This window comes from Anopheles ziemanni, chromosome X (assembly GCF_943734765.1).
Source record: "Anopheles ziemanni chromosome X, idAnoZiCoDA_A2_x.2, whole genome shotgun sequence".
NCBI classification, from domain to species: domain Eukaryota; kingdom Metazoa; phylum Arthropoda; class Insecta; order Diptera; family Culicidae; genus Anopheles; species Anopheles ziemanni.
Genome location: NC_080707.1, coordinates 1,562,721 through 1,585,183, shown reverse-complemented (window position 1 = coordinate 1,585,183; position 22,463 = coordinate 1,562,721). Strand labels below are relative to the sequence as shown.

At 55.4% G+C, this 22,463-nt stretch overlaps 4 protein-coding genes across 4 annotated transcripts; 3 read left to right on the top strand and 1 right to left on the bottom strand.

Moving 5' to 3' along the window:
* Positions 1–1,025: 1,025 nt before the first annotated feature.
* Positions 1,026–4,100, top strand: LOC131290469 (proton channel OtopLc-like). The gene is made up of 6 exons (XM_058319619.1): positions 1,026–1,057; positions 1,632–2,060; positions 2,149–2,369; positions 2,442–2,603; positions 2,697–2,972; positions 3,148–4,100. The coding sequence occupies exons 1-6, from the start codon at positions 1,026–1,028 to the stop codon at positions 4,098–4,100; spliced, it is 2,073 nt and encodes a 690-aa protein (XP_058175602.1).
* Positions 4,101–7,220: 3,120 nt separating this feature from the next.
* LOC131290468 (proton channel OtopLc) lies at positions 7,221–13,326 on the top strand. Its single transcript, XM_058319618.1, has 5 exons — positions 7,221–7,300; positions 10,704–11,339; positions 11,406–11,623; positions 11,687–12,094; positions 12,233–13,326. The coding sequence occupies exons 1-5, from the start codon at positions 7,221–7,223 to the stop codon at positions 13,324–13,326; spliced, it is 2,436 nt and encodes an 811-aa protein (XP_058175601.1).
* Positions 13,327–14,598: 1,272 nt separating this feature from the next.
* Positions 14,599–15,144, top strand: LOC131290467 (basic helix-loop-helix transcription factor scleraxis-like). Its single transcript, XM_058319617.1, has 2 exons — positions 14,599–14,753; positions 14,868–15,144. The coding sequence occupies exons 1-2, from the start codon at positions 14,599–14,601 to the stop codon at positions 15,142–15,144; spliced, it is 432 nt and encodes a 143-aa protein (XP_058175600.1).
* A 518-nt stretch (positions 15,145–15,662) lies between these two features.
* Positions 15,663–20,946, bottom strand: LOC131290465 (sterol regulatory element-binding protein 1). Its single transcript, XM_058319613.1, has 7 exons — positions 20,482–20,946; positions 20,165–20,413; positions 17,988–20,062; positions 17,203–17,735; positions 17,020–17,134; positions 16,080–16,247; positions 15,663–16,013 (listed from the first exon to the last, which is right to left on the bottom strand). Exons 1-7 carry the CDS (start codon positions 20,606–20,608, stop codon positions 15,663–15,665), a joined length of 3,618 nt encoding a protein of 1,205 aa, XP_058175596.1. The 5' UTR covers positions 20,609–20,946.
* Positions 20,947–22,463: the final 1,517 nt, after the last annotated feature.

The window sequence follows — 22,463 nt, the reverse complement described above, 5'->3', positions numbered from 1 at the left end:
AATTACGGCAGTCGAATTAAGGCTATTAAACGGCATACACACACCCACACACACACAGACAGGAGGAAGGCGCGCGCGCGCGAGCGATAGGCGCTACGTCACGAGTCCTCACACTCGCTCGGACGCGCCTGTCAAGCAGCTGAGGGAATGTAAAAAATGAACACACACCACCGGCCATGGAAGGGTGAACCAAGCGGGCAGGAGGCTTTTATCACGATCACGATAAACGGGACGCCAATAAAAGTGAGGTGCAAAACGGCCAACCGTCGGTACGGCGGCCTGCAACGCACTCAACCCCCATATATTCCCGGCTGCATTCAGGGCTCCAGGGCTGTAGGAACCTGTGTGTGTGTGTGTGTGGGTGAGCAAGGGCGTGCGGGTGTAGGTGTAACGCAATCAGAATGCCCGCGAGCTCGCGAATAACACCATTTTCCCGGCCACGGTCTCCGGTCCCGGTATCATAATCAAATCGCGGCACGTCCCTCGAAGGGCTGCTCCAGTAGTTGCGCGCACGCCAGACCTACCGTCGGCATCCGTCCTCCACCGATCGGCCACCTCGCCCCCAAACACACTAGGCCTTCGAAGATAGCGTAGCAATGAGAAGGTACGCCTCGTCTAGCAAATAACTTCGTTATAAACTCTTTATCAGGCTAGTTTAATTAGCATCCGGAGCATCCGGCGAAGGTGGTGGCCTGCCGGCGCGCCGAAGGAATGGCGAAATTAGCGAGGTGCGCCACACCGTCGGCTGCGCCGCAGCGGACGCCAGGGCCTCGTCAGCAGGCGCGTCCAAACACCTCGCGCATAACGCTTCGCACGCCATCATTATCAGACTCGATAATGGCAACGCAAAACATCCACCACTCGAGCGTGCGACAATGTGCAGCCAGAGGTCCTCCAAATACCGCAACTCCGCGTCTCTCGGCGAACAGAACGGTACCCGCTGTCAGTGATTGTTTACGGCTGGAGTTCGACCGGCACGAACAGAGAGCGGAGAAGCCGGAACGACTCCTTCCGGTTGCTAGAGGATGTCGCTGACTCGTGACGGACTATACGCAAGGTAGGGTACGAGCACCGTTGGAGATCCTTGCCCCGGCCAGCACGATCTGGGTTTGAGCGATGGACCTGCGTCGGAGTCAACAGGCCCAGCATGGGGGGCCGGGAGGTTAGGCCCGATGGTTTGTCCCCTCAATTAGCACTCCGCTGCGTGTTCAGTCGTTCGCGATTCATTAGACACCACCCTGGGCTGTTGATGGGAGACCACGTCGGGGGAATGGCGTCGTCGTTGTTGCTCCTCCTTGTCGAGCTCCGGTTAAAAACATCAGCAGTAGAGTTGCTTCCACAGCTCGACAAACGTCCACAGTATACAGTGTGCATTTTTTGACGCCGCCTGCTTGGCCACAACCTGGCACCGGAGGCTGAGGCAAAATGTCGCGAAGTGTTTCCACCGTACGTGAAATGGGACCGATTCCGGAGCTGTGGTGTGTGTCGTTTTGGACGAACTCCTCGAACTCCGCGTGCAATCCGGAGTTCCGGGTTTGGTTACTACACGATGTGTTCAAAGCGTTGACTTAACCGTACTTATGAGTCGTTTGTTATATTTCCGTCGGTGATGTTTACCTTTCCCCAACCAGTGTCCATCCTCCACCGGACGACGACGAATCGCTAGCCGGTGGATCTAACGCCAAAGAGGACCAACAGCAGGAACAACGGAAAGGCAGGTCCCGCCGTCGAGACAGTGAAGCGAGTCGCAGCCAGAGCTCGGCGATGGCCAGCTTGCGACCGACACCGCTGCAGAGTCGACGCGGCACGCTCGACAGCGTGGAGATGGTGGAGCGCTACCAGTACACCAAGAGGCCACCACGCAGCGGATCGCACTCGCCGAGTCAGTACGAGTCCCGGCGGCGGCTGTCTAGCTTCGGCACGCAGCGCCGCATCTTCCTCGACCTGATACGCAAACATGGCAGCAAACTTTCACTCAACCGCAAGTTTTCCGAGACGTCCAAGGGGGATGAGCAGGGCGGGGATCCCGGGCGGCTGAGCCGTGACCGTGCACAGGCTAAGTGAGGCAGGAGGTGCCCGCCAGGTGCCACCGTCCGACACCGCAACATAATCCTCTCCGTGTATCCTTTTCGCTTTCGTCCAACTCAGACACCAGCTCACCATCGCACTGTCGGCGCTGTACAGCAAGCTGTTGATTATCCTTGGCGTGACGCTGCCGATCACGGAGTTTGTAACGTCCAAGGCACCGGCCAACTTCCACCAGGGCTTCTACCTGTACCTGCACGGAGTGAGCATCCTGTTCTGCGTATTCCTGCACGTCGCCCGGTATCGGCGCCGGACGCAACTCGAGTTCCTCTCGCGCTGCGAAGGTAGAATACTGAGAAACTGGCGTACAACATTGACGGCATTCGGTTCATGCATCTTTCAACTGTCACTTTTAGAGCACGACGGCGGCAAGGGGAAGCGGGCGGTGATGAAGACGGCGCCATCGGGGAGTGCTTCCCATAGCGCTTCGTTCTATCTCCGGATAGGCGCCATCGCGTTCGGCATCGGTAGCTTGGTGTACTCCGCGCTCGATTTCGGCCAATACTTCGAGCTGGCAAGTAAGTCCCTCTTCAAAATAAAACCCCACCGTATACACTTCTTCAGATGTTTGGATCCACCTTGTTTTTGGATTTCACCTCCTTGAACTCCAGATGACGAGCGATGCGGTAATGGGTTGGTAGCACTGATGCCAGCCGTTCGCATAGTCCTGTGCGTGGCCCAGATGCAGTTTGTCATCGTGAGCGGCAAGGACTTCGGGCTGGACCATCACACCCTCACATCCCGCTTCGGTCTGATGCACATGCTGGCGACCAACGTCTGCGAGTGGCTGTACGTGCTGGTGGAGGAGGCGAAGCATGAAATAGTACACCTTGGGCATCCCACCGCAAGCGTCTCAGTGCACGCCGTGGGAGCTCAAGCAACAAACGGTGAGTTCTGCCAAAATACTGATACTACACCGACGAGACTAGGTAACCACGTACGTTGTAGGACTTTTTCCTTCTCGGTGCTATACATATATTCTCGGAAACGGAATTCATTTGCAGGATATGTAAGTGTTATAATCTCTTTTCTCGTTTCTTGGCATCGCAGTATCGGCTATAGCGGGATCGGAAGATCTTAAGCTGCACTGCCGGACGAGCAACATCATGGGCTCGCTGGTGCAGAATGCTGCCCCGTTTCTATTCCCGTGCACCATCGAGTATTCGCTCATCTGCGCACTGACACTGTACGATCTCTGGAGTGTGCTCAACCGGAACAGTGACCCCTCGAAGCGAAAGTCGGCTCCGGAGCGTCCGGACCGCGGCGTCACCGGTCGCCCAGCTAACCGCTTCTCGATCGACTGTTCCAGCGCGCAGAAGGGTCTGTTCGGGGGCATCATAACGATAGTGATGACCTTCATCGTGCTCATCATGTACTTCGTGCTGCGCCGCGAGCGCAACCTGCAGGGTGCGGCCACCCTCGAGATCGTGCTGTACGAGCTGGTGCTGTACTCGAGCACCCTGGCGGCGGTTGTCGGTGCCATGGTACGCATGCGGGACCTGCGCGTCACGACGCAGCGCGCCGGCCGGGGAGCGGGCTCGCTGCGTGCCACCCCGCCACTACCTCTCGATTGCCACCTGCTGCTGGTGACGCAGACCGGCATCTACATCTACGGTGTGTTTTCCATCATTGGCACCTACCACACGCACGGCCGGCTCCTGCACTTCGCCGTCGTGTCGGAGATACTCGGGCTGGCGCAAACCTCCCTGCAGACACTGTTCGTGCTCAGCTCGTGGTGGCGCCGGTGCAAGGGTGCGCACCAGAACCGCACCAAACCGGGCCGGGAGCTCATCACCTTCCTGCTCGTGGCCAATCTGGCCGCCTGGATGGTGAACGCGCTCGTCAAGAGCAACGCCAGCTTCCGGCCGCTCGTCATGGGCTTCTACGGTGCGGGCGCGTGGTCCATCATCGCCCACGTCTCGATGCCGCTCGCCATCTTCTACCGCTTCCATTCCACCATCTGCCTGTTCGAGATCTGGAAGAACTCCTACAAGGCGCGCTACAATGAACCGTAGCTGTAAAGCCGAAAAGCGTTAGCGCTGTTGGCGCAACACACGCAACGCACGCACTTCCCCATTCAACACCTCAATTAGTCATCATAAAAAAAAAGAACAGAACCAACAGCAAACAGCGGTATCAACATCTTCACCCCTTGTCCTACCCGGTAGGGTAAATACGATATCTTCGTAATAGTGCAATAAAGTGAGCAATAGGCGAAACTACGGCTGCCCGACACTGTGCCCAATCATCGTCCCCTTTTTGCTGACGCCTTCGACGCCGTGAACGACGTGTCGATTGGACGTCTTAGGCTAAGAAATACTTATAAACACATTGTCGAATAATGGTCAAAATAAAGTAAATCCCAGTTAAATCCCAACGCTCTCTGCCCATCAATCATCACCACAGCATATCGCGCGCCGGTACGAGAACCCGTCAATCAGTGCAAAGTGGATTGGGACGATAAATTATAGGGGCGAGATTAAGTCCAATCCCTCGATCGCCTCGATACCGGAAGATGGAGAGCTATCGGATCGCCTACTAGTTGTACACCTCGATCCTGGCAGCGTTCCGACATCGAGGCGCATCGCCGTCGAGACAAATTTGAGTGCGTCCCCAAGCTAGTGGTATTCGGAGACGCGGCAGTAAATGGATCTCGGTAATTCACCACCGTAAGCCACCATATAACCACTTCGAGTACTGATTTGTGCTATCGTCCGATGATTGAGTGAGTGCGGACTTACTCTCCGGCTCTGGAACGTCGTCGTAAGTAGTAGGCTTTAAGGGTTTATCAAACTCGAAACAACTGCGGCCAGACTAGCGCAATCCGCGCGCCATCAATGTATGCAAGTTCCAGGTACCTGTTGGAATGATTTAGGGCCGGCGTTCGATAACCCGTAGCCGCTGGTGGATTCCTTTTTGCCTTATTTGTGTTTTATGTCTTGTGCAAAGAAATTAAAACTCATTCTATCCAGATTATTGCGACCGCTCGCGATCGTCGCCATCAGTTCGCCCCCGTTCGGGGAAGCCGTGGGTATCGGTGATGGGGTGAAGTTGAACGACTTGCAGCATTGATTGTCAGGAGATTACCGCGGTTTATTGCCGCTACGGCGGGCAATTCGGCACTCAATAACAACAAACATGGACGTCATTCCCGGTCCTGGTGCGATTGCGCCACTCGATTAGTCGCCGAACGGCGGAGGGGTGACTGATCTGACGTCAGTCCGGCGTCTAGTGATGGGGTAGACGCGCGGTTCGCCACTGCACATATGATCCAGGTCAGGCGAACGTTGGCGAGCTTTGGCTGCCAGAATGGCTCGGCTGACTCACACAACCGGTTAGAACGGCGCTCACAGCATACCGAACTCACGGCAAGTCACGTGAGCCTGCACTCCCACCCTCGCTCACCTGTGCGCCACCTTCCGCCCCGCCGCTTGTATGTGTGTTTACATACACATGTCATCGATTGGCACAATTAAGGCACAGCACGGCGAACACAGTGCGTGACAGCTTTTAGCGGTGCGCTCAGCCTATTAGAACGGCACCGACCGATCCGAACCAGTTTTATGATGTTTGATCGAACAGCCAATGCCTCCTACTGCTTCTCCCCCTTCCCACCAAAGTCTTCAGTGGTAATTGGCAATCTGGTGCCACTTTTACTTCCAGCAAGTCTCGCCTGCAAGCCTGAGGCTCCGAGGCTCTTAGGCTGAACTTGAACTTTGAACAGCGACATGCGAACAACGCACTATGCAACCCTTTTCAGAACGCATTCTCCCCTCCTCTGCTCCCTCCCCAAATGGTGCATTGACATAAGCTGCCGGGGGGGGGGGGGTGGGGACACACACACACATTCACACGTGCGCGAATGGGGCTCAAGCGTGAACATTGGCGTGAGATGTTTGCCAAGCCTATTCGCACTTGACAGCGGGCGATCGTCACGCGGATCAGGCGGGTCGAAGCTGTTGGGGGCACAGCATGCACACCGTGCTGATGCCCGCTGGCGACGTCGGTCGTTGTCTTATGACACCGGCTCTTAGGCCCCGGCTTCCTGTCCTTTGCTTCCACACGCATGTGTTGTATGCTGCTCTCAGTGCTTCATTCTCTTCTTCTGACACTCGTTCCTACTCCAGCGGCTTATGGTTAGGGGGTTTGCACGCGTGCCTTCTTGTTGAGTGGAGTTTCTTCACCGTTTTATCTCGCTGGTGCGGCTCTCGGCTGTAGGAGCACACCGCGGCCCAATGATAGTCGCCGCCCGGGCTCGCGTCAGTCTGATCCGATCGGTTGTCTGGTTGTCGCACGTCGCAGTCGCCCGAACCGCGCACCGAACCGTCGTTGAGCCGCGATTCACGCGACAGGTAGACGACTTCTTCCAGAACCTTAGTTCCCGAAAAACGCAGTATCGCTCTTGCACCCCCGGACATTCATCCCGCGAGAAGAAGATTGTGCAACACTCGTATGTGTGTGTGGGTGTATGTGTGACCAATTGATCCGGTGACCTCTCACACCTCCCCTCTCTCTCTGTCTGTATCCGGCATCCGGTGACGTACTGCCGAGTCACATTCGGGCAGATTCGCGAGTGTGGTTCTGTTGCAATTAGCGAGCCTTAGCACCCCCACCCACCCCTCCAACTCCACTGCTGAACACTTCACTCAACAACCTCTCCCCTTCCACCGGTGGGGACCGTGGAAGTTCTGGGAGTTACAACCGCGTTTCGTCAGATAACACGCTTGAGCCGTAATAAACGCTGCGAAGGACATACAGGCAGGCAAGCTTTTTTCAATTAGTGGAAATTGATTGTCTCTCAGTTTGATTGAATCTGGTGCGCGGATAGATAGCAGCCTCTTATTAACGATCCACGTGGGCACAAAGGTGAGTGTGTGCGGGTGCGTTTGTGCGTTGGGCGAAGGAGTGGTGTCCTCGCGTTATCTACGGAGACGGTAGTCGCGCACATCAGCGCGTGCCAGACATATAAGCAGCGCACAAGACCGGTCCCGGGGCTGTCGACGCGTCAATACACCGCTCCGAACGCCAGCGGGTACTAGGTCCGGCGCTAGAGTCCGGCGCGCGAAAACCGTCCTCGACGGGACGTGAGTGTCCACAGCGGTCCCCTCCCTATCAACCCCCCCAAAAACGCCAGCATGTCCTCCAGCTCACCGAGCGGGGGACTCGCCCACGCAGTCACCGGAAAGCTGTACAAGAAGAACTCCGTCTCTTTCAGGTAAGGTCCTACCGCCGAATCGCTAGAGTGATTCCTCTAGCTTTGTGGAGGCGAACATCACATTCTTCTGTCACGCAGCCAGCGTGGCTCCGTTTGGGGTCCACGACTCAGATCTAAACAGTCCTCCGCGTCCCAACAAAGGTGTGCATTGTTCGTGGGAGGCAATCCAATCAACACAACCGGGCCGCTCTTCACGGCTTGCTGAGGCGCTGAGATAACCGGCTCTCATCTGCTATCTATTAATCCAATTTAAACGTGTGAATCAACACAAGCTAGTGCGAAGAGCTCACTAGCCGCCAGCGTCCAGGTCGAGCGGGCGATAGGGGATGCACGGTAATATTGACTCCAACGCCACTTGGGCTCCGTATCATCTTGAACTTGACGGCTGCTATCAGATTTCAGTACTTGATGCATCGCCGGCGATAGTAGATGACGGACCCGACCCGCTGTTAACGCGTCGTGAACTTTAGGGTGGGATGCATTATCTCCGGGGATAGAAGTACCACCCATTCGGGAGTATCAATCCATTGTTTTACTACCTACTTAATCTGGCTATCCTTCTGCGGTCCCACGTCATCCGACAAGGATGAGCTTGGAAAAATGCACCGTGAGCTAAGACTAGCTTAAGTCAAAGGTCAAGACACAATCCAAGGATATTGGAAGACTTTCCCGCGGCAACATGCAGCTTCAATCTCTCGCCAATATCTGAAGGAAGGGGAGGAATTGTACAATCAGTTCGCAAAAAGAACTTTTCCTCAAACGGAATCTCCCCAGAATCGTTGCCCGACTTATATTAGATGGAATCGAAGGGGTCTCTTGGTGAGTCGCCGAATTTAGGGCCCGGACCATGGGAGGACTTTTCCCTAGAGAGTCGTGCGCCTGGCAGGAGTTTAGCCGACACGTGAATGCTAAAACAATCCAGGCGGTAGGGAGAAGATCCGCATAGGGACTGGAAGGCGGAAGGCTCCACACGACGCTCGCTAATTTTCTAACCCTTCCACCTCGCCTCGAGCGGGCACACTTCGTCTGTACCGCCTGTGTGGTTGGCGTTCGGGTTGCACTCATTTGACGATTGAATGGCGGCGCGAGGGATCTAAAAGGGGCGGCGGCAACGGCGGGTACTATAAAAGCCCGGGTGAGTGCGATACGCGCACTTAGTTGCGCGTCGCAGGGCGCATTCTGCACATCACTCCCTCGATTACCACTCGCCCTGCCCCTTCAACCTCTCCCGCAGGTCGTCAAACTCCTAGTGTGTGTGTGTGAGTGTTTAGGTGCGCATACATTCGCCTTCGTGTAGGCGAACGCGATTAGTAGGACGCACCACCAGCCCCCACCTTGGTGCATACCGTGGCGTACGCCATCGGCGCGGCGCTGTGTGTGATCGAGTCCTTCGCCTACGATCAGTATGGCCGCCGTGGCGTGCGCGCCCATGGTCGTCGGCGAGCTGGCGAGTTCCGCCAGCAAAACGGCTACACCACCGCAGCTGTTCCCCAGAGCTGGCGCACTGCTAGTGCGTTCCGCCAAACCACCGCACGCATCACCGCAAAGGTAACACAACTGTCACCGTTGTTTGTTTGGCGTAGCGCCTTACGTCAGAGCGTGCAGATGAGGTTCGATAACCATATTAATTAAGTTCGGTTATCATCTCAATCGAGGAACGGGAAAGGGAGGGAGGGATGGGGCCATAATCAGCCTCTGCCACTCGCAATCCATCATCCATCCTCATGAGCTCGACTTGGCAAGGATGCACGATCACGCCTTTCCCCCCCCCCCCCACTCGTCAACAACGTTCAGCAACCGATGGATCGATGACCACTTTTCCAGTGAGGATGACGATTGTCACCTCATTAGCGGCCCCGCTACCTCTGCTCCCCGCTCTCTGAGGATGCTGAGATGGGTGGATGACGTCGTGCCGCCGGAGCGGGCGCGTAATTGGCCGCGCCGTTTTGGCGCACGGCGTCGCCATCGGAGTCATTTTTGCAATTTGCATTACCGATACGTGCTAAACGGTGTTCACATACTGCGGCTGTTTGCTATTTGATTGGGAAGCCACTTAAGGGGTAGCTCCTCCACACCGCTCCGTCACCTCTCCAAGCCGCAGAAGAGAAGGGAGTCGGGATGGTCCAACGCCGAGTCACATCAGGCTATCAGAGCAGTGTGCCAGTGTGCAAGCTGCGGAGGCAATCGAGCGAGATATAGTGATCGATTTTCGGCGTAGAGGAAGGGGGCATCGGGCACCGCACATCCCCCCCTCCCCTCCCGTTGTCACCCGCGCACGCGGCTGATAACGAAACTCCGAGATTGCCCGGTAGCACGGTGGTCACGCAACCTTGTCGCAGGCGCTCGGTCGCCCGACGTTGCCTGATTGTTTCAGTGCTCGCCCTACACGGTCCACACGCGGACGCCGGCGCTCGGTTCGGTCTCGTGCTGTCTACGTGCGGAAGAACTAGTTTTGCCCGTTGCACCACCCGCCCGGCTTGTTGGTTGTTTATCTTCCCCGCGGCCCCCGGGCCTTGTGTGTTGTGTCCGTAAAGCGTACTCACCTGTCAGGCCAGTCAGGCCTGTCAGCCATCGATCAACCGTAACGCGGGGCGTAAAAGTGCACTCCACTTATAGCTGCCCTGTCCCAGCGACCGTGACCCTTCCGTCGGCAGGTACTACACTGCGGGCAGGCGGGTCCACCGTGTCCTTTTTCGCCTCTCCCTCTCTCTCTCTCTCTTAGCTCCTTTAGGTCGAAGGTGCCACCGGAGGACGGAAGCAAACGGTAGCCAATCGGAAGCCCGGCGCTGAGCTGCCCAATAAAGCTGCAGTTGCGCAATTCCCTATCGCGAGCCCAACAAGCGTCATTAAGTGACCGGGACCCCTGATAAGAAAAAGAAAAAGAAATAAGGGAGAGAGTTATCCGTATAATCACCATCACCAAAACCACCTCTCCTCCCCTCTCCTCCCCCTCCTCCACTCCCATCGATCATCCGAGGCGCATCAAACGGCACCTGGATACTAACAGTGTTGATAGTGTGCTGCGAACAGGTTCGCCAGATTATCGATGCATGTACCACCGAAATACGCAACGACTCGATTAACGCGATATGGCCGTAATCTTTTTGGCAATGATACTGCTGTGTCGATTGCCAACAACGAAAACGAGTTTGCTAGGAAGACGTGCTAGGCCGTCCGAGATCGATTGGTCAGCTTCTCCTCCCAACTAGGTTATCTCCACAGATCTTCCCTTCTGTATCGCTGGAGTACGCCTTTTGTTCCTCTATCGATAGTTACCGTCCTCTGGTTCAGAGGAGAGGGTTCGAACCCGGCGCAATGGCGCTCGGCTGTCTAGCAATCAATAAATATCGAACACTGAGCTCTAGAAGAGGTGATTAACTGGACCGTTTCACAACCTTCGCAGCGAACAGTTGGAAAGTGAGCTAGCATCGCTGAGCATCGCCACCGCGACGGTCGACGAGGAGGATCCGGAAGCTGAGCGCGCCAGCGACGATGCCGGTTCGGCGAGCGGCGGACTAGCATCGAGGGACGGACAGTACCTGTCGGTGCCGCGGGTAGACGACGCGGGCGACGAAGCGGTACAGCTACTGGGTAAAACCATCACCAACACCACCACCAACCCGTCCATTCTGAGCGGCAGTAGTAAGAGCATGCCTCCCAAGTACGCGAGCCAAAGCCACCATCTTAGCCACAGCCATCACAACCACCATCACCACTCCAACACCATGCTGGATCAGATCCCGGAGGATCTGGAGTCGAAGCGGAACGGTGGCACCAACGATGTGACGTACCCTTCGCCGAGGCGGCTGTCCATAGTGCCGCCGGATGCGTCGGGAACTGGCGCTAGCCACAGCAAACCGTCGCTGATGGCGGCGATCAGGCGTGGTTCGCTGGCGTGGCTGCCCGGCCGCCGGCAACACAACATCGAGCTCGAGTCCAACATGGGCAGCAAGGTGTCGCTCAGCCAGCTGCCGCCCTCTAGCGGACCCTTCAGCGAGCAGGCACTAGAGTCACGCCGGAAGAACCGCAGATTTGGCGAGTAAGTAGTACCAGCGGCATGCCTCCAACGATCTCCCGCGTCATCTCGCTTATCCGTATCTTGCAGCGACGCACTGAGTACGGCGCTGTCGGCACTGTACGCCAAGATCATCGTCATTCTGGGAATCGCGCTGCCCGTCACGGAGATCCTCTCCTCGCAGATCCCGGCGAACGTCTACCAGGGCTTCTACCTGTTTCTATACACGGTCAGCATCGTGTTTGTCATCTTCGTGTACGCCTCCACCATGCGCCGGCGTGCGGTCATGACTCTCATCAAAAACTACCGTAAGTATCACATGCCCAGAGATGCACACACACAGTGCGATAGTAACATTTTCCCGACCACAGACGCCAAAACGAACAGCACCGGCGGGTCGACGAAGAAGCGCGTCCCGCACTTCGGCAGCTTCTATCTGCGCGTCGGTGCGATCGCCTTCGGCATCGGCACCATGGTCTACTCCGGGCTGGAGTTTGGCCAGTACTTCGAGCTGAACGCGTCGCCCGGCTGCTCGAGCATCTTCATCGCGCTGACACCGGCCGCCCGCATGCTGCTGTCGCTGGTGCAGATGCAGTTCATCTTCCTCAACACGTCCGAGCTGGACATGGCCCGGCACAAGGTGTTCGCCCGCTTCGGCCTGATGCACATGGTGGCGACGAACCTGTGCGAGTGGCTGTACGTGCTGGTCGAGGAGACGAAGCACGAGATTCACCATCTGGCGCACTTGGCGCACCACGCGGTCGCCGGACACCACCAGGGTAAGCTACTCTCCAACTCCTCCTCAGCCCTCGGAATCAATCAACTCCAACGTACGCGATTGATTGATTCTAGGCCTCTTTCAAATGGAGTATAGAATCAAACTCACAATTTCTCCACTCTTCGTCCTTCGCCTAAAGACTCCGCGGCTAGTCATGGATCGGTGGCGAGCACAACGCATGCTCCAAACGCCAGCGTTGTTGTCAGCACGCCGGAATCGTCGTCCGAGGAGTTGCTGGATCAGGCCGCGGGAGCCCTCGTGAACCACACGGTGGTGCGGCGGGCAGCAGGCGAGTCGGGGGAGTACGTCGACTGTCAGCGGACGAACATCATGGGCTCGCTGGTGCAGAACGTGTCGCCTTTCCTGTTCCCGTGCACGATCGAGTACTCGCTCATCTGCGCGGTCATCCTGTACGAGATGTGGAAGAAGGTGAAGACGATCGCCGAAATCGACCGGACGCGCCGCAGCTCTATCAAGGTGCAGACGGCCGGCGGCTCGAAGAGTGCGCACCACTTCTCGGTCGACTGCTCCCGGGCGCACCGGGGCATGTTCGGCGGCATCCTGCTGACGGTGCTGACCATCATCTGCCTGATCATGTACTTCGTGCTGTACGACGAGCCCGGCTACGAGTACTTCGCCATCCAGGAGGTGACGATCGCCGAGACGCTGATGTACACGGTGACGGCGGTGGCGGTGCTCGTCGCCATGCTGAAGATGCGCGACCTCAAGTACCAGCGCCGGAAGAACGATCACCACGCCGGCTCGATCAGCCTCGACTGCACGCTGCTGGTGCTCGCCCAGACCGGCGTCTACGTGTACGGCATGTTCAGCATCGTCGGTAGCTACTTCTCGATGCAGCAGGACGTTCTGGGGGCACGCGAGGCGCTGGTCGCCGAGCTGTTCAGCCTCATCCAGACCTCCATCCAGACGCTCTTCATCCTGAACGCCGTCTGGCGTCGGTGCCGCGGCGCACAGCAGAACCGCACCAAGCCCGGCCGCGAGATCGTCACCTTCCTGCTCGTCGCCAACATGGCGATGTGGTTCATCAACACGCTGATCAAGGGACGGGCCAGCTTTCGGCCGTCGCATCTGGACTTCTTCGGCACCTGGGCCTGGACGGTGATCACGCACGTCTCGATGCCGCTAGCCATCTTCTACCGCTTCCACTCGACCATCTGCCTCTTCGAGATCTGGAAGTCCACCTACAAGGTTAAAATCTCCGATCACCACTGACACAAGTGTCAACGTCGATCACGTCGACCATTCACCATCCACTCTCCGAGCCACGTCTACACTGTTTCGGTCGCGATTGCGATTAGTTTCCTTTTCGTACGTTTTCTGTGTCTATTTGCTATGATTTGTACACCGCTCCACTAGCCTTTCCCCCCCTTACTCGTGCACAGCAACCCCTTCCAGCAAAGGAAGAGCAATTCAGAAAGCAGTATTAGCTTGTTTGGTAAGTTACGATACGAGATGTAAACTTAGTTGGCCCGATAGCGCAGCAGAACGCTGCTGATGAAATTGTATAATAAAAGCCACTAGTACTTAATACCATGGACCGTTGTTTTCATTCGCGGATGGGAGATTAAAAACACCCACAATCATCCAGAAAACTGGTGCAGTCAACCACTGTGAAACTTCAACGTTATTTCCCATTCGTCTCGACGAAATCCACGCTCACGTAATGGTTCCAGTCCCATTCATAATATTCTGCGCTAGGATAACCAAAAGAGGTAGAGAAGCGGAATGCATTAAAAACAAATAGACGGAACGGAGAAAGTGAACCCGAACAGCGAGAAAGGTCGGGGGAAAGAGGAACTAAGGCTAAGGACCGCAGCATCAAGGGTCATAATGCGCCCGGGGACCCGACGACCCGCGCACTTGCAGGAAGGGAAAAGAGAAATGGGAAACCAAAACAAAATAGGCAACAAGTTGTCATGTTTTCATGCATTGCGCGTTTTTCTCGTCTTGCGGCGCGCCTTTCCGGTCGGTGTTTTCCCGCTCGCCGGGCCGGATCGGGTACTTTCCTCCTTCCGAGACCGAAAAAAGGCGATCCATTCATAGCCGGCGACATCTGCGATATCGATCAGTTGTTCGGTGCTGGAAGGAAGGAAGATCGAGAGCGACAAGGGTAAAAAGACGTGCCGGCAGAATATTCGAGATTCCCGGAGATTGCCAAGAGGAAACCTAGATAGAAGGAGGGATAGGGAGAGGGAGAGAGAGAAGGAGAGGGTGAGATTCGGCCTCGTTAACCCATAAACATGTCCGGGGATCGCAGGCCAGTGCGTGTGTTGTGTGTTTATATGGGCCGTTGTGTTGTTGTTTGTGCCATTCGTCATGTTCGAGTAATGACTTAATTTGTTTTCCACATGGTGTTTTTTTTCCACCGCGCCGCAGAGTCGGGTAACACGGACTCACGTCATTTGTCGTTGCGTCGTTCAGTGAGTCTTCGAACGCGCACATACCCGGATCGCATTGTGAGGCGATGTGCCTCTGAGCAGCAGGATGAGCCGAAACCGGCAGCGCGGCAACAACAGCAACCTCCTACCATCGGCACTGGAACCGTCCGGAATCCACGGCGAGCAACAGCAGCAGCAGCAACAGTGTGGCTTCGAGCAGCGGCTGCAGGCAAACGCGCGGGAACGCTACCGGACGCACAGGTGAGCAGCCCTAGTGATGGCTCACGATAGGAGTAGTGGCAGTGGCAGCAGCAACACCACCCCAACTGAGCTGCTCCGCACGGCGGGCCTTCCTCCCTTTCTCGTTCCACCCAGTGTCAACGCGGCGTTCAGCACCCTGCGCCAGCTCATCCCGACCGAGCCGAAGAACCGCAAGCTGTCCAAGATCGAAACGCTCCGGCTGGCGAAGAGCTACATCTCGCACCTGGTCGCCGTGCTGGTGACCGGCAACAGCCAGCGACCCTGCGGTGGCATCGAGCATCCCGCACCGAGCGGCCACAACCTTCGGCGACCCAACGACCAGGACGAACCGGCACCGGAAACTGGACGCCCAACAATCTGCACGTTCTGCGTCACGTTCGACAAGTGCTAGGGGGCGACATCCTATCAACCATACAACGTTCGTGACGACCATCACCTTCTTCTTAACGCAACGTGTTCAATGTGGAGAATATAGCTAATAAAACCAACGCAGTGCATCTAGTTTGGACCAGTGTCGACTTCTTTCTTCCGGTTTGCTACATACGTGAAACCCCAGTGACACTTTTTCTCGAACGCACACTTTACGTACGTTTATTAGAAGTATTACACATATTATGTGTGTGTGTATTCCTATGACATATGATCTTGATAAAAGTTCTGTTCCTCATTGTAAAATAAGAGCCTACGAATAAAGCCGGGTGCATCAGGACGAAAGCAGGTCAAAACGAAAACAAACTGCGGCGATGTGCTGCAAAACAAACCAAAAAAGTCCCACCACGGGCTCCGCGCTTACCAATAAATTACTAATCTAGGTGTTTAACACGTTAAAAAGGGGGCAGAGAAAGGACGAAGTACAGCTAGGCTAGGTAGTTAATATGAGTACAAAAAAGGAAAAACACCGGTTGGCCCTCAATTGGTCACACTGCCGCTGCCGAGCGATTTCATCAGCTGGTAGCACTGCTGCAGGCGCTTCTTATCGCCGATCTTCTCCAGCGTCTTGGCGGCCTCCTCCAGCATTCCGGCCCGCTCGCCCGGCGACGACAGGCAGGGGGACGGTAGGTGCTTGCAGGCGACGTACAGTGCGGCCGCCCGCTCCCGCCCACCCTCGAGCTGGGCCGACCGGTCCTTGCCGCAGATGAGGGACGAGCGGCAGTTGCGCTGGCGCAGGCTGCGATCGAGCAGCTGCTGTGTCGGGCCGGGTGCAGCGCCCGCCATCAGCCGACAGATCGCCTCGTAGAGGAACACGCGCGACTGGGCGTTCTGCGAAACGAAAGAACCATTAATGTCTACCGCCCGGTGGTTGGTGTTTTTACCGTAGGTGCTGACCGGAAATTTGCTCGTCACCAGACGGAGCAGGTTGAGGTCGGCTTGGAATGCCGCCAAGATCGTGCCCGGTACGGTCAGGTAGTCCTGGTAGTAACGCATGTCGTTCTCCATCTCCCAGAGGGCCGTCCGGGACTCGAGCAGCCAGTCGCAGGCGAGTAGCTGGGCAAGCTGCATGAAAAACCAATCCGACGATGAATATAGTCTCAATAGTATAGGTAATACATACTAGTTCACACAACGATGGATGGTGCACCTTAACACATAGACACTTTCGCTGCATTCAAATGTACACGTTTATAAAACTTAAAAATGAAATGAAAACCCTAGCCAATCGAACAGCGTTCAACCAAACACCATATGAAAAAGCTAGAATTCATCACCATGTTTGTTGACATTCACCAACAAACGATAATGGAAGCCATTATCGATAAGCTGTGCGATAAAGGTAAGCAACTCATAATAATGTTCACAAATGAAATATTTTGTAAACAAAGCCGCTTACGAAAAGTCGCCACTTTCCTATGCCCTAGTTTTTAACCGATTTCAACATTCGGTTGTTACATTAACTAGTTTCCTAAACACTTATAACCTATCAGTTGATTTGGAAATAATTTAAAAGAGAATGTTGATTGATTGCAGATGCTACGAGTACGATTTGTAACTCGGGCCTGGTGGTTGAAGTATATTCTAACTGATCGGTAAAATTGATGTTTATAGTTAGACCATATCGATGTGCACCAGTATCACTGTATTCGGTCCGCTTGAGCCTTGTGTAGAGGTGAGTGTGTCCGAAGGGCGCACCTTCGGGTTGCACTGCAGAAGTACTGCACCGGTTTGCGAACACGAAAAGTGCAATGCAACTACAATGCACCCGCAGGAGGGACAGGAGGTTAGGCGAGCTGGGGGTCCGCTGATGGTGTGAAATGGACGCGCGACTTACCAGCTTGAGGCGGCTCGGTGTCTTGCAGATGTTGCCGGTCAGACTGTCCTCCAGCAGGCGGCTGCTCGCGTTGCACTGCTCGAAGATGGTGGCAAAGTCCGATTCCGTTTTGGTGCTAGAGAGAGAAAGGTACGTGCAGAGTGAACTGCTGCAGTATTGTTATGGGGCCAAAGACAAACTTACATTAGACCACGCTTGACCTGGAACGCAACCAGCAGGGCGTTGGCGAGCGGATCCTGCTGCGGATGGCGCAACTCAGCCGGGATGTTCTCAACGTGACCGTACAGCGACTCGGCACGCTCGTCCTCGCCTAGCAGCCAGAAGGCGGCCACGCTCAGCAAGTTCGACCACCAGTGGGCCAGCTGATCGAAGCAGCCGTTCCCGTGCAGGACGCAAGCATCGAACGGTACCGGCTGCTCGGTGGTCAGCGTGTCCTTCAGCAGCTCGGTGAAGTGCAGGATATCGCTGTTGGGACAACCGCTGTCGGCGTGCAGGCCACCGGTCCCACCGGCCTTACCCATCAGCTCCGAGCCGCGATCGACGTCGTCCCGGTGGATCGCCTCCTTGCCCGCCGCTTGCAGTCCGGCCGCGTCGCTTCCACTCGCGACCAGCCGGCCCTGACCGTGCGCGTCCCGCCCGGAGCCAACAAGCAGCTGGATTGCCTTCTGCAGCAGGTTCAGCCGGTACTCGCGCATCACGTACTCGAGCGGGTCGGCCTTGTCGGAGGAAAAGAAAGAAGGAAAATTTTGTGAACATTCGTTGGTCTGAAAAGCTGATGCGAGATTGCCGATTGTTGATGTTTTGATATCGGGTTGTCAAGAGGAAAGGTTTGCAATGATCTAGCTCAGAGAATGTCAGGGCAAATTATGTAGAATTATTTTTGATAATAATGGTTAAATTATCATCAAACTAAATGCTGTGTGATTCGATACGCGAAACCCGGATGAGAAAAGTCCACTGGAATATACCTTGTTGCACAGACGCGTGAAAGTCTCGTGCGAGTCACCGAGCCGCTCCTCGTAGCGGAAAGTGCTGCTGGCGGTGAGAAACTGGAAGCCGTAGGCGGTGAACAGCCAGCGGAACTTGCGGCTCGTATGATCGCTGGCTAGCTGCTTCGCCTTGCCGAGATAGTAGCGGCAGAAGTACTGCATCATGCGTGGGTAGCTGCGCTTCACGCGCAGCGCTGCCAGCAGGTAGATCTCGATCGTGTCGTCCACCGAGAGGACACCGGCGGCCGCCTCTGCCATGTTGACGGCGCACAAGCTCATCATGAGGCCGTTCGCGTCCGTGTGGTCCGAGACGAGGTGCAGCTGGTTGAGCCGATGGTAGAGCAGGGCAAGTTCGCGCGCCGAGTGTAGCGCGTGCATTCGTTCGCCCTCGGGCTTGAAGAGGCCACCGGTGCGGCGCGACAGCCAGCGTCCGATGTACAGCCGGTGGAAGAACATACGCACAAACTGCCACGCGGTCGCCGAGGCGCACTCGAGGCGTGTCGAGGGCAGCGACAGCCCGAACGATTGCAGGCACAGCTTCGCCTCGCGGTACGATTCGGTCGCGTTGCCCCGCCGGAACTCGACGTCCGATTGGCGCTTGTGCTTCCAGTAGTCGGTGGAGGCACGGGAGCGCGGCGTCAGCACGGGGTCGCCGTACACCAGCATCCGGACGAGGCAGAGCGCGAGAAAGATGAAGTTGACAAGCGCCAGCAGCAGCGAGGACGAGATGCGCGACCACGAGAACGACTCCTCCACGGCGAGGATGCGCCGCTGCGTGCCCATCTCCTCGTACAGCCGGCCCTCGCCGTCGTCGGTGGCGAACGAGAGCAGACTCCCAAAGGGGTTCACGATCAGCACGGCCAGCATGAACATGCAGATGGTGAGCCTCGAGTTGGACGACATGCCCCCGATGCCGGACATCAGATCGTCATCCAGCAGGTCGTCGCAGCCGGACGGCGAACCGGCGGTGGACAGGTGGATGGAGGACGAGCCACCGAACGGCGAGCCCGGCATCGAGCTGTCCGAGTGCGTCGGCGATGAGGACGGGTTCGATTCGTCGCTGCGTGGCGGCGTGATCGGTGCCGTCGTCAGCATTTCGTCCGCCACACTCTGCTGGCTCACCAGCAAGTCCTTGAGCGTGTGCTTATGATCGGAGAAGCGTAGCTTGTAGCTCATATTTTCCTGCCGGAGCGCATTGTTCTGCTTCTGCAGGTGCCGGATGTGGTCGATCGCTTTGCGTAGGATAGCCGACTTGTTCAGCTTCGCCTCCTCGCCCACGACGATGTTCTTCAACTCCACGATGCAGCTGTTGATGGACGTTCGGTAGCGCCGTTCGATCGCATTGTGCGCCGACCGCTTCACCTCCTTCACCTTCGGAACCCCGATTCCGGGGGACCCGAGCCCATTCGACGATGACGATCCCGGTGATGCAGCCGTTGCAGGCTGCAGGCGATTAAGCTGCACCTTGGCCCGCTCCGGCTGGGCCGGTGCAGCGTCCAACATGACGGGTATACCGGCCGTCAGAACCGGGCCGTTCAACGTGTTGACGAGCGTGTGGATATTGGCCGGGTTAGCCTTCACCGTCGCCGTCGTCGTAGCGATCGAATGCACGTTCGCGCTGGTGTAGATGACCGGCGTGTTCGCCTGCAGAAACACGGCCGACTGCTTGTCGGCCGTTTGCAGCGCAAATAGCTGCTGCATCACGGGCATGGCGGCCGTTGCACCGGCGCTGCCTCCGGATGCCACCGTCGGTTGGGTCAGGTTTTGCAATCGCACGTTCGAAAGGCCTGGCAGCAGGGTTCTGGTGGTGGTCTGCTGCTGTGCCGTTGTTGCCGGAGCGATCTTTTTCGCCGTGTACGTGTGAGCCACGGAACCAAGCCCATTTGCATTCGCTACCAGAAGCGTTTGTGCACCAGTCGGGCCGACCGCGGCACCGTTTTGCGTCAGAATGACCGAGCGCGGGCCGGTTACGATCTGTGAGGGCTGCAGGTGCAAATGCTGGGGTGCAATTTGTGGTGGGGCAGGTAAAATCTGTTGCTGCTGCTGCGGCGGCGCTGGAGCGAGTGGTTGAAGTACGGTGTGTTTCTTTTCCTCCTTTGAACGCTGCGGCTGCTGCTGCTGCTGCGTCGTTTGCTGGGAGCTCGCGGGCTCCGCACTTGTCGCCGTCGTCGCCAACAGCATAGGATCGTTGGGCAGCACCAGGTTCTGATACAGTGACGGCTCGGTCGACACGGCTGAAGCGGTGTCCGAAGCGACACACTCTTCCTTCACTGTTACGCCTGGCGAGGCGCTACCGATGGCCGTCGAGTTGGCGGACACGTTCATCGACGGACCATCCTCCCAGCTGTAGTTGGTGAGAAAGTCCTCCCCCATGATGTTGATCAGCTTCTCCTCGTTCATTTGGTCTGCGAACGAAAGAACCATTAGCCTCTCTTGGCAAACGAAAGCTATGCTTCACTTCAAAGACACTTACAAATATCGGTGATATCACCGATGTCGCTCATGTCGTTCATATCGAGCTCATCCTCCTTGAACACCGTGGCCGGGAAGTACATCCCGGGCGGTTGGAACGGATCGTTCCACACCCTGTCCTGATCCATTTCGCGCCTTTGTTTTTACCGAGCCAAACGCTCAAGCTCACTTATTGACTTTTTTCTCTTCTCAAACTACCAGAAATAACACAACACCACACCGCGAGACGGAACGAAATGTTTTGCAAACACTGTTGTGTGTTGCATCAACCGCGAGCTGCGCTCGTGAAACTTCAAACCGCGGCGGCGACCCGTGTTTTGATGATCCGACGAAAACATAAGATCATGCGACCGTCTCGACCAATCAGCGGCCGCCGTTTCGCATCGTACGATTTTATACACCCGTGACGTCACGAAATACCCCCTATACGCTGTGTAACCACTTCGATTCGAAACGAACAATCCGATCTGCGTCGTACGGCGGGCGGATCAAAACGCCGAAACGCGGTCACCTTTTAGGACGAAAATTACGCACGACTTTGTTTGATTAAACGTTGGAAATGTTCACGTTTTAGGTAATTTGTTGATGGGAGCGCTGTTGATGGCCGGAACGTGGTTTATTGAAGCACATAATACACACTTTATGCTACTACGCTGCATGTAAAAACATTCTTCCTGTTATCTTGACAGCTGTCAAGCACTGGGCATTGTACGTTCATACGACCTGGTTTGGGTGCTGTAGACGTTTCAGTTCGGCAGTGAATCAGAGCGGAGGTTAGCAGTGCAGTTCCTGAAAGGGTTAGCGGAAAAGTAAGGTTACGGCACGACCGCGTGGTCACGCCGAGCTGGAGCTCAGGTCAGAAAAATCCTAGCTGCCGCACATCTCGTTCTGTTTGAGTCAATCAAGCAGACCACGAGTTCTTGTGTCCTGACAACGGAAGGAATTATCCCTCCCGTGGCCGGCGGGTGGACATATGGCTATTATTAGCCGGTCCTAAAGGACGAGCCCCTTCATAGAAGTTCGGACAGAGTCGGTACGCCTCTGATTACGAGTAAGGGAACAAACGTTCGACTTAGCGTAGGAGGATATACCCCGACTCGCATAGCGAAAGAAGAAGAAGAAGGGTGCTGTAGAAACATTGCATATTTTTATACGATTCATGTATGCTGAATGTACGTTGTAGATTTTTAGTGTCTAAATTACAAAAGCAAATCGACATAAAACTGTTTCAAATTAGCTAAATGCAAAGTATAAATGTTTAAGTATAATCGTTCTTATTTTCTACATGGAACAGTATCTATAGAAAAAAACGTAAAGGTCACAACTTTTCAATTATGAAAAGTGGCAAAGCATGCGGCATGTGCGACCTATTTTCAAATCATTGTGTTTGTTTTTTATTTCATTAAAAAGGAGCCCGCGTTTGGGGGATGACAGAGAAATTTACAATCAATTGAACGAATATATTGCTAACACAGGACGAAATGTTAGTACACACGCTACACATTTAAGCTTCAGTTTGGAAAAATGGAACACGTAGTCGCCGCTCTCTACGCAGCCGTTAGCTAACCGCACGCATGGCATGTATAACACAGCTGTCTTATTGCAATGAAAGTCTAGTTATTGTATTTGATACGAATCGCTCCGGATCTCCTCTCTGATCGTACGGAAAACGCAAATCTAATGTTATGAGCTACAGTCCGCGAAACAAGAACAGCACCCCCTACAGTACAGTTTTCTAGCGATTTTATGCGATGGCTCCAAAATCTGCGTTCATCAACACTAATTATACCAGCCAAAGTGTATGTCTAATCATATCCGGAGCACGTCTATTTGAGACGACTTTTTTGGCCCTGATGAAGATATTTCTCAAACGGCATTTGAAAGGTAAATAGCAGAGTACAGTAATCGCTACACTTGCTCCATGTACCGATAAAATAACTGGATTGGAAAGAACACAGTTTAAACTATCAACGAAACAAAGTT

Excerpts from the sequence above, each read along its gene's own strand:
- LOC131290469 (XM_058319619.1), top strand. The coding sequence starts at position 1,026 with ATGTCGCTGACTCGTGACGGACTATACGCAAG. Across the intron at positions 2,370-2,441 it reads GTTCCTCTCGCGCTGCGAAG|AGCACGACGGCGGCAAGGGG; the intron begins GTAGAATACTGA and ends TGTCACTTTTAG. Across the intron at positions 2,604-2,696 it reads CCAATACTTCGAGCTGGCAA|ATGACGAGCGATGCGGTAAT; the intron begins GTAAGTCCCTCT and ends CTTGAACTCCAG.
- LOC131290468 (XM_058319618.1), top strand. The coding sequence starts at position 7,221 with ATGTCCTCCAGCTCACCGAGCGGGGGACTCGCCCACGCAGTCACCGGA. Across the intron at positions 11,624-11,686 it reads GACTCTCATCAAAAACTACC|ACGCCAAAACGAACAGCACC; the intron begins GTAAGTATCACA and ends TCCCGACCACAG. Across the intron at positions 12,095-12,232 it reads GGTCGCCGGACACCACCAGG|ACTCCGCGGCTAGTCATGGA; the intron begins GTAAGCTACTCT and ends CTTCGCCTAAAG.
- LOC131290467 (XM_058319617.1), top strand. The coding sequence starts at position 14,599 with ATGAGCCGAAACCGGCAGCGCGGCAACAACAGCAACCTCCTACCATCG. Across the intron at positions 14,754-14,867 it reads GAACGCTACCGGACGCACAG|TGTCAACGCGGCGTTCAGCA; the intron begins GTGAGCAGCCCT and ends CGTTCCACCCAG.
- LOC131290465 (XM_058319613.1), bottom strand. The coding sequence starts at position 20,608 with ATGGATCAGGACAGGGTGTGGAACGATCCGTTCCAACCGCCCGGGATG. Across the intron at positions 17,736-17,987 it reads TCACGCGTCTGTGCAACAAG|GCCGACCCGCTCGAGTACGT; the intron begins GTATATTCCAGT and ends TCCTCCGACAAG. Across the intron at positions 16,014-16,079 it reads TGGTGACGAGCAAATTTCCG|AACGCCCAGTCGCGCGTGTT; the intron begins GTCAGCACCTAC and ends TTCGTTTCGCAG.